The following is an 11813-nucleotide window of genomic DNA, read 5'->3' as shown; positions in this document are numbered from 1 at the left end:
ACTAGTGGCTACGATGTTGTGCCACAAACATTCGGTGTCAATATTTCTTTAGTACACCAGATCTAGATTTCGACAATATATGTCTCTTCAGTGATGTTAGGGATCGAAACGGTATTTGGAAGGCCATATAATTTACTCTCAATTTAAGATTGACTCTTGAATTTTAAGAGACAATATAGGATGAACGGATCATAAAAACCGGAGGGAAAATATGATACATGCCCAAACAAAAAATATAAACGAATCTAAATTGAAAACTACGTTCAAACCTATGATTGCGTTGGATATATATATATATATATATAATAATATTTTTAAATTTGCAAACTACATTTCACATCAAATAATAACAGTTCGTTAAAATATTGTCACTAGCGCTTTCATGCCTTCTGGCAATCTTCAGGCGACGTTTTAACAATGTCCTTGACGACACTGCCGTTGGTAACGTTTATTACGTTACAATAACGATAAGGGGAGATAAATCAAACGTGTTTAAGTAGATCCGTTTAATTTTGGCTGAAAGTCCTTTATAAACAACAGCAAGCTTTATACAGATTACAAAAAGATGAATCGATAATTATAAAAGAAGCTGACAAGGGTGGTGCATTAGTAATAATGGACAGAATATATTACCGAGACAAAATTCAGGAACAGCTCAATGATAAACAATATTATCGGGAACTCAACGACAATATGGAAAAGAAAACTAAGAGAAATATAAATAAACTTATTTCAAAATTTCCTCATTGTACTACTGAAAAGGAAGTTGACTATCTTACAAAATTTGAGGTAAAGACAAGCAACTTTTATGGACTACCTAAAATCCACAAAAGTAAGGAAGTAGAAACAGCAGTTCAACAACAAAATTGCGCATATATCGAAATAAATTCACCAAAAGATTTAAAATTTCGGCCTATTGTTGCTGGACCGCAGTGTCCAACTCATAGATTGAGCCATTTCATTGACCTAATTTTGAAACCTTTATGCCAATATGTACCTAGTTTTATCCGTGATAATTTTGATTTTTTAAATCATTTACCAGCCGAAGTCAAAGAAGATGCAATATTGGTAAGCTTCGACGTAACAAGTCTTTACACCAATATACCGCACAAACTAGGATTAGATGCTGTAAAATTTTGGCTAGAGTCATATAGGCACATTATCGACCAAAGATTTTCGAATAATTTTTTGTTGGAGGGATTGAAAATCATACTAGATAATAACACCTTTTTCTTTGATGGAAAATATTATCTACAGATCTCTGGTACAGCTATGGGAACAACAGTTGCTCCCACATACGCAACTCTCGTGATGGGATTTCTGGAGGATAAAATGTATCAACAAGTTGAAAGTGAATTTGATACAGCTTTTAAAGTGTACGTAAAATCGGAATGGAAGCGATTCTTAGACGACTGTTTTATCATTTTAAACAAAAGTCACAATTTAGAGAAGTTTCATAGTCTGATAAACACATTACATCCTTCGATTAAATTTACCATCGAATCTAGCGAACAAAGACTGCCATTTTTAGATATTTTAATATTAAAGAATGGAACAACCTTAACCACAGATATATATTATAAGAAGACGGACACCCACCAATACCTGAATTTTCATTCATGCCATCCTTCACATACGAAAAGAAACATCCCGTTTTGTCTAGCACGACGTGTATGTACAATTGTGAGTGATGATTTCACGAAGGAATTACGTTTGAATGAACTAAAGGTGTTTTTGAAAGAACAAAACTATCCAAACCCACTAATAGAAAAGGGAATAGAAAAGGCAAAAGCTATACCAATGACGGAACTCAGGTCCACAGCACGTAAAGAGAGTAATACAGAACTTATCCCGTTTGTTAGCACTCATAACCCGTACAATCCTGACATATTCAACGTCATAAAAGCAAATTTGCCAGTTTTACAAAAAACGAAAAAATTAAAAAAGCTTTTCCCTACAGAAAAATTCCTGAAAAGTAAAAGACAGCCTTTAAATCTTAAAAAGATTTTAACAAGGGCTAAGTTTTATGACCCAAATGGAATACAATACAACGTTTCAAAATGTAATGACCCTAGATGTGGTCTTTGTGAATACATGGCAACCGGCCCGCAAATAACATTGAAAAACGGCCAAACCATTATTCCAAATGCAGACATGAATTGCAAAACGGTAAACCTTATTTACTGTATTGTATGCAGCACTTGCAAGGAATGGTACATCGGACAGACTGGTAACTCAATTTGTCAAAGAGTTCGTGTTCACAGACAACAGATACGAGATCCATCCACACGAATGCAAGATGTGAGCGAACATTTCGAAACGTGCAGTAGTGGAAAATTTACCGTATATCCGTTCTATAAAATGAACGAATCGAACAAATATAAAAGACTGGCAAAGGAAGCACACTTTATAAAGGACTTTCAGCCAAAATTAAACGGATCTACTTAAACACGTTTGATTTATCTCCCCTTATCGTTATTGTAACGTAATAAACGTTACCAACGGCAGTGTCGTCAAGGACATTGTTAAAACGTCGCCTGAAGATTGCCAGAAGGCATGAAAGCGCTAGTGACAATATATTAACGAACTGTTATTATTTGATGTGAAATGTAGTTTGCAAATTTAAAAATATTATTATATACATTCTGTACACCGTGTTTATTTACTTTTGCTATATATATATATATATATATCTAATGGACGCCAGACCTTAAGTTTTTTTTCGAACTGGACAGGTTAGTCTGTAATTACAGTAGTTATTGACGTGTAAACACAGCCACTTTTGTCAATTTGAAATGGTGAACCTGAATGATATAACAATACTTGTGTTTGTTTGTTTTCCCCCTCGCAATGCTTTCCAGAGGACATGGAAATACCGGGGGTTCGTCCGTTCGTCCGTTCGTTTGTCCTTTCGTCCGTCTTGTTTTGTTTCTATCTCACGCGTACAATTCATGTTAGATGTTTAAGGAACTTGCACATATATATAAGCAATGTCTTGGACGAGTTCAAAAACAATTGCCGATCAATTATTTTTGGAAGAGTTATTTCTCTTTGAAACATTAATTTTATGTTAACTTGCATTGTTAGTGCTCGTACGTGTTCAAGTCTTGCCAGATGTGTATGAAACTTGTAACATTGGTTTATATCAGCAATGTCTCGAACGAGTTCAAAAATTAGTGCCGATCAATTATTTCCAAAGGAGCTATGCCACTTAGAAATACAAAATTATTTGGAGAATTTCATTGATAGAGCTGTCATATTTACAATTTATGCTAGAATTTTATTAATATTAAATCATAGGTTTGTAAAAGCAATGCTTTGACGAGACTAAAAATCCGTGCCAAAAACTATTTTTCAAAAGAGTTATCCCCTTAGTCATATTAATTATATTGAATATTGCATGATAAGCGCTCTAAAGTGTACAATTCGTGCCAGATTTTAATTAAAATTTATATAATAGGTTTATATCATCAATGTCAATCAGCGTCAATCAGTTATTTTAAAAGAAATATGCACCTTGAAATATTGAATTTATGGGACAGTGAAATGTTATCGTTCTTATGAGTTCAACTCTTGCCAGAATTTATGAAACTTCTATCATAGGTGTAAATCAGTGATGTACTTGACACTTTGAAAATATATTCTGATCAAATATTTTTTAACGAATTATGCCCCTTGGAAATATAAATTATGGCGGAAATCACACAGCATTCGCTTTGAAGCATTTATTTCTAAAGATATGAATAAAAAGTTTTTAAATTGCATTTGGTCTGAAGCTTTCATTTCCCTTAAGACATCAAAATATAAAGCTTTTAAGAACAAAATAAGTTTTCTTAAATCAATGGGTGATTTTAAAAACACCTTAAATTATTGGACTGGTCGTTTTATTTATTATTTTGATTTTTGTTAACGTCGCAGAAATGTCAGTGAAGGTTACAAAGAAATTAAAAAAAATATATCAGCTTATTATTAAATAAACGTACTCGAAGAAGTTGACGCATTAAAATAGTTGGTGTTTACCATACACAAGCTCAAACTGGAACCATCACATTAGCAACATAACTAAGGAGTCGAAACAAACCAAAGCATTCATCTAATGAAACAAAAGAATATGTTCTGATCAAACATAAGCACATTGCTTTCAGACACTAATAAGACAGTTAATGAAATAGTCATGATCCATCAGAAACCCGACAAATAAAAAATATACAAACTAAAATTAGTCCAAAAATGATATGCACGATTTTTCCTAAATGGCTACACCTGACCGTGTAGGATTTTATGTATGTTTTAAACTCTTACCTTGGAGATATTGCATGCCAGAATACAAAATCATTATGAAGAACAGATTCGTAAACAAACTTTCGGTAATAACATCGTCGAATTATTACATTTAACTATTATCCAACTCTCGGGGAGAACATGACAGATTCTTGGTCACAAATTATGGTCATCTACGAAACTATATGTGATGACATAACCATACATTTCATTTTCAATAAAATCATCATATATACCTTGCTTAAAACTGGGTACTTTAGATGCGTTTCGTCTACAGAAAAGTATGACGCTCGAATAGAAAAAAATAAATGAAAAGGCAATATGGAGTACAAAGTGAAAGGACATCCTGTCATGTTTCTCAATCAGGCCCGTCAATTAGGTTGAAGATTCATTATATTTTTTATTATAATGTGAACTAGGATATTGATAAAGTCACTTTACTAAATTTCAGTACTGTAATATATGTCAAATACTAGTAACTATAAAGCTAGAACTTGAGATACTCTTAAACCACCATCAATGTTTTAAAGAAACATGAAATTGGCCAAAGTTGAAAAAAAGCTTCTTTATAACTCAGAGACAGCAAATTAACATTAACTTTTAAAACTGATATATTAATTGATTGTTGGTGTTTTAAGGCCTCTTTTAAACGACAGTTTTGGGCTATTTCGTGTAGACCAGTTCATATCGGCGGAGAAAGCCGGAGTGCCTGGAGAAAACCACCGACCTTCGATAGGAATAGTTATCAAAGGTACCTGGATTATAATCTAATACGCCAGACGCGCATTTCGTCTTCATTAGACTCATCAGTGAAGCTCAGTTCGAAATAGATATAAAGCCGCCGAAACAAGTACAAATTTGAAGAACATTGAGGACCCATATTTCAAAACTTTGTGCCAAATACGGCAACAGGAAATTTACTAAAATGACCTTATAATTGATATTCATGTCAACACCGTAGTTATGACTACTAGGCTGGTGATACCTTCGGCAAAGAAACGTCCACCAGCAGTGGCATCGACCCAGTGGTGAAAATAGTTATCAAAAGTACCAGGATTTAGGAAAGCTGACAGTCTTAGTCAATTAAGATATGAGTCAAGTGATCTCGCATGAGTTAGGTTCGAACTCGCAACTTCAGTGTTGACTGGCTTGTGATTACAGTAGTAGAACTACTTAGAGCACTTGGCCAACGAGGCCCCCGACAACTGATATAGATGTTAATAATTTAAAATGAATTTCTTGGAGCCTTTGATAAAACCACTACTATAACGTAAATTGTAGGAACTCTTTTAAAAAATATATTATCCATTGCAGTAAAGGGTGATCCACTACAAAGTCGTAGGATGAAATTCCAAAGGATCATTAAAGTAGTACATGTCGGTTCTGACATGATTTATGATAAACTTTGAGTGTCTATAGACTCATTTAGTTATTAACTTTAGTTTTTGTCAAAGAGTATATACGTCCTCTTATCGCAAAGTTTGACATTACCTGGTACTGTGGATTCATTTATTTTCGTGGTTTCAAGAAAACTTGCATATTCGTGGATATTTAAATTCGTGGTTTTTGGCTAAGTCTGCATACATTCCTTAAGACAATTTCTAATTTGTTGAACATTTTAAATTTGTGGTTCTCCTACCACGAAATCCACGACAATTGGTATCCAACGAATATTAATAAATTCACAGTATACAAAATTTCATTCGGCAAATTTAGAAACATGTAGGATATCCATACCTAAGCTGCTATAAAATTCATCCTGTTACACAATTTGTCTGGCCTCTAACGTTTGATCCTAGCAAATTGATAGAGTATTGCCCCCCCCCCCCCCCCAAAAAAAAAGTTATATAAGATCCTTCCCAACCTCCAGCTTTAAGCTTTTCTGTGACTGATTTGTGAGAGATGATGTCTCCTCTAAATAATCCCTTCAACTGCAGATGGTGCAAGTCGTATGTCACAGACGATGTCTGATTATCCAACAAATACTAAATACTGAATAAAGTTGAGAAACAGAAATGGGGAATGTGTCAGAAACAACAACACGACAAAAGAGCAGATAATAGCCGAAGGCCATCAACGGGTTTTCAACGCAGTTCCAAATCCAGAACCCGAAAGTTGGATTCAGCTGGCCCCTAAAAACAAATGTGCACTAGCTCAAGGATGCCAAACTAAACTCCAACACCTATAATAATATTAATGTACTAAAATTAGAAAAAAAACCATATCAGATAAACAAGGCAATAGCTTCCTGATTTTGGACAGGCGCAAAAATGGTTAAACATTTTTTTGTGAGATCTCCACCCTCCACCTATCCCTCAAGCCAACGTAGAATACAAAACACAAAGTAAAAAACACATTAAAAATGAGTTTAGAAGAAGTCCGAATCCGTAACAAGAATAGTTAACAAGAGAAACTAATCAAAATGACAATGGTACATAATATAACAAAGGAATACAGGTAGTTATTGACATTTCAGCTCCAGTCCTCAATTTATATGATTGAATTTGTTTTTATCTTTATCAAGCACACTCCCTCCCGTTAGGAATTTAGTAATGATAAAATATATGAGAAGAATATAACCTATATCATGCCAACAACTTGTATCAAAATAAAATATTTCCGACGCAAAGGCCCTAGGATTGAATCAATAATAATATCAACATATGCAATCCTTAATTACCTGACAACTATACCCTACTATAACACTTCTAAATAAGTCTGTTTAAAGGTTTGGTAAGGTTTTGAGGTTTTGAGGTGCGTTGAAAAGAATATTACTATAAAAGATTGGATGTGAAATACCTGAAAGTATAATATGTCTATATTTACGAACATTTACTTACCACTCAACTGGGTTTGTGTACACTTTATTTTGCAATGTTACTGTCAAAACCAGAATGATGTACACCTTCTTCAGTGTTCAGTTATGTTTTGAATGTTGGCGAGACAGAACCACAATTCATCAAACGCATGAATGGTTCTCGAAGTCACTACATTTGCAAGCGGTCTCCCCGTGAGTCTTCATTTGAAATCACCTGGGGAGCCGAATATGACATCAGATACCTTACCATCATTCTCGTAGACCCTACAAGGGCCGACAGACTTGCTCTTGTTTTCGATAAGAAAGGTAAGGATATATTACCAAAAGGGCATTAATAAAAAAACATAAGCGATTTACTAGCACCAATTATTTCCAGTAACTCAGACGTTAGTACAGGTCGCCTACAGTTTTGTGAAATTTTCCCCAAACATCAATGTTGAAAAAAATTACTAGCATAAAGACTCATGTTAATTTGCATAAAATCATGATTATGATGTCAATTTGGCAAGGTAAGAATCATTTAACATCTTACTGATAAGGATACTAGTAATAGTTATCCGAAATATTTACCATTTGTTCATGATTGTATTATTTTTCCGGGGACTTTTTAGACCTCTTATATATTGTAGTGTTCTTTATCATAATTATATGATAAATTCCTTCATTACAGTATTACCAAAATCATACTAAAGCATATTAAAGTGTCGTCAAAGGGTCATTAATTGGAATAATGCATATTGTTATTATTTTTTTCTTTTTTCAATTTAAACATAAGCCATTCTTGAATCTGACTCAATCCGTCTAGGATGTCTCATGGTACTTAACTGCATGAGCTCATTAATGCGATTCTCGGCCTGTTCAAATGCAAAGATTTCGAAATTAATACATTTGTAATTGCTGCCTTTACACCATGAACTACGCATAAAGAACAAAGGAATGAAAACATAACATGAATGGCTTGAAGGCTGATAAATGTGTCTGGGGTGGGTGCTTGTCCGACTCCAGGTGTAAATCTACTACCAAGGAGGGAACATTAATAAGACATCATTTGAGGACTAGAACATCCATGTCATTTGAATATTAACAATGATTTTTACTAGGCACACACAGTGAAACACATTTTAAGTGATATTATGTCCTTTGATAGTAATTTAAAAAAAAAATCCCGTTAGGGAATTGTATTTTTAGATTTTAAAAATTTACAAATATTTAAATTGTTTTCTGTAACAAATGCGTATTCTATGGGCATCAATTGTGTTTGAAAAAAGAATTAAAATTGTTGTCCTGTTTAAAGTCAAACAGAAAGCAATGAAACATAACACAATAACAATAATGGGACTATGTATTGTGGTTTAAGGTCATTTATCACAGAGCATATCATGTGTATTGTTTATTTAACAAATACTGTAGTGTGTATGTTCAATCAGTCGGTTAACACGGGTAATTATAATAAAAATATTTTAAAAATGTCGAATTAATTTATTTAGTACCATGTATTGGTTTGTTTCTGCACTGCTAAAGAATAATCGAATACGAAAAAAAAAATTATATGGTTGCTTTTAGTTGTTTACATTCCCCTTATTTGAACTTAGGTAGATAGTTGTCGCATTGCCGATCATTCCACATCTATCTTTCCCGCATAGTATGTATAGCATACATTAAAAACTGACAAGATTGATTGTTCGTTGCTAAGCGTCCAGCAGCAAATACTTCATGCATGTGGTCATTTTTATAAATTTCCAGTTTACAAATCATTGTATTTTTCGAAAAAGTAAGGATTATCTTATCCCAGGCATAGATTACCTAAGCCGTATTTGGCACAACTTTTTGGAATTTTGGATCCTCAATGCTCTTCAACTTTGTACTTGTTTGGCTTTATAAATATTTTGATATGAGCGTCACCGATGAGTCTTATTTAGACGAAACTCGCGTCTGGCGTACTAAATTATAATCCTGGTACCTTTGATAACTATTTACACCACTGGGTCGATGCGACTGCTGGTGGACGTTTCGTCCACGAGGGTATCACCAGCTCAGTGGTCAATACTTCGGTGTTGACATGAATATCAATAATGTGGTCATTTTTATAAATTTCCAGTTTACAAAACATTGCGTTTTTCGAAAAAATAAGGATTATTTTATCCCAGGCATAGATTACCTTAGCCGTATTTGGCACAACTTTTTGGAATTTTGGATCCTCAATGCTCTTCAACTTTGTACTTGTTTGGCTTTATAAATATTTTGACATGAGCGTCAGCGATGAGTCTTATTTAGACGAACTGCGCGTCTGGCGTACTAAATTATAATCCTGGTACCTTTGATAACTATTAACACCACTGGGTCGATGCCACTGCTGATGAACGTTTCGTCCTCGAGGGTATCACCAGCCCAGTAGTCAACACTTCGGTGTTGACATGAATATCAATAATGTGGTCATTTTTATAAATTTCCAGTTAACCAAACATTGATAAATTTTTCGAAAAACTAAGGATTATCTTATTTAGTTATCAATAGTACCAGGATTATAATTTAATACGCCAGACGCGCGTTTCGTCAACATAAGACTCATCAGTGACGCTCAGACCAAAACAGTTAAAAAGCCAAACAAATACAAAGTTGAAGAGCTAAGGATTATCTTATCCCAGGCATAAATTAACTTAGCCGTATTTGGCACAACTTTTTGGAATTTCGGATCCTCAATGGTCTTCAACTTTGTACTTGTTTGGCTTTATAAATATTTTGATATGAGCGTCACCGATAAGTCTTATTTAGACGAAACGCGCGTCTGGCGTACTGAATTATAATCCTGGTACCTTTGATAACTATATTCAGGACGACAAAATTGAAAATAAGAAAGCATACAGCGTAGAACCGTAATAAATAAACAATTTTCATAATTCAAAAAACTCTATTTTACTTGTTATGTATCAAACTGTTGTCCCCTGGGAATAAATGCGTATTAATGTGGCATTGACATTCATCAAATACTCGAATAATCTTTTTGGACAACAGCGTTTTTTGATGGAATTCGGATTTGTATACTCTCTTTTGCCTTTTTGCCATTGCTTTGTCGGTGTATTTTCGATTCATGAGTATGAATCCTTCACCTCTTTTTTGTTGTTGTTGATATTTTTTTCAGGGCACTTGGCACAATCTGCAATTTTGTTTTTCATAAATGGCCGACTTGTTTAAGTTTATATTTTGAATGTACTGATTTGCAACTATAGAATATAAAGCAATTTTGCATATTAAAAAGATTTATAGATGATAGAAAATTATTCAATATTTTGGAGGACTATCATTATAGAATTTCTCATGTAGTGTAGGGATTTTTACTTGAACAAAAATAAAATTGCAGATTGTGCCACGTGCCCTGAAAAAAGTATCATCCGCACACCAGAGAAGTCATCCATTGTCTGAAATGTCCCCCAAAACTGTCAATATTCGAGTACCGGTATTTATTATGTTGCAAAATTAAGAGTACAGTGGTCCTAAGAAGAATCCTGAAAAATTCTTCTAACATTTAATATATATTAATTTTATTATAAAGGAGGCACTAATACATTTTCTACAATATACAGACTAGTCAGTATTATTTGTGATGTAGCTCTTTTCCGTCTTTTCAAACTAGTAAGATCGGAACCTTTACATGAGGAAAAGAGGAGATTCCTTCCTATTGATTTTGCCAATAGAGGAATTGATGCTATCAATATCTGCAACGTTCTACATCACAAGGAGGTAACATCTGAAATTCCTATTTATTTTCAAAATCAGTCTGTTCCTATTGTATCATACAGTTACACCAAAACCATTGCACCTAAAATATTTAACTATAAACAGGTATTGCAGGACCTTGACTTAAAACAATATCTTAAAAACCCTCCGACATGTGACTGTTCCCACTCGCCTTATAATTACAGCCCCTCTGGTCATGTTATAACTGGGGATCTAAACATAATTCAACATGAAAATCTCCGAAAGGTGATTTCTCATGGTCCTAAGTTAAGAGAACCCCAACACATCAATTGGAACCATAACTTCAAAATAATTATGGATTCTATTGAGGACTACGCCAGAGCATGGGCTAAGCGAGAAGAAGTTGAACTGGACACTTTGTCAGAATGGGTTAAAACTATCAGGTCTCTAATAAAACGTCGCATTCACAAGTTGAAAAACTGTGTGAACGATCGACCAAAGTCCGTTTTCAGAGACAAAGAGGCCATGAAATGTCTATCAACTCTTCATGATAAGTATGTTGTTGTTCCTGCGGACAAAGCTTCAAATAATATTGTCTTTGTATGTAAATCGTATTACTACGAATGTCTTGTAAAAGAATTGGGTATAACGGAGCACTCCGGTAATCCCACATACAAAGACATATCATTTGACAAGGATGAGATTTTAGCAAATCATAAGTCTTTCATGGCTTCAATAAACATTACATTGAAGACCAAATCGGAGGACTTACCTTGTTTGTATTGGATACCAAAACTTCATAAAATTCCGTACAAACAACGGTTTATTGCTGGCTCATCTTCATGTTCCACTAAAGAATTGTCCATTAGATTGACTAAGATTCTGTCCGCAGTGAAAGAGGGTCTTCAGAAATACTGTGAAACTGTTTACTCGCGTAGAGGTATTAACCATATGTGGATTCTTAAAAATTCTAAAGAACTTCTAGACAATTTTAAATCTCGGTCTTTTTCTGAAATTA

At 34.0% G+C, this 11813-nt stretch overlaps 1 protein-coding gene across 1 annotated transcript; it reads left to right on the top strand.

Annotated features, from left to right (window-relative positions):
• The first annotated feature begins 615 nt into the window (after window positions 1-615).
• LOC139484093 (uncharacterized) lies at window positions 616-2448 on the top strand. The gene has a single exon (XM_071267820.1). It carries the CDS (start codon window positions 616-618, stop codon window positions 2446-2448), a length of 1833 nt encoding a protein of 610 aa, XP_071123921.1.
• Window positions 2449-11813: the final 9365 nt, after the last annotated feature.

Source organism: Mytilus edulis, chromosome 8, assembly GCF_963676685.1.
Source record: "Mytilus edulis chromosome 8, xbMytEdul2.2, whole genome shotgun sequence".
NCBI classification, from domain to species: Eukaryota; Metazoa; Mollusca; class Bivalvia; order Mytilida; family Mytilidae; genus Mytilus; species Mytilus edulis.
Note: the sequence above shows the minus strand (reverse complement) of the source record. Positions and strands in the feature narration are given on the sequence as shown.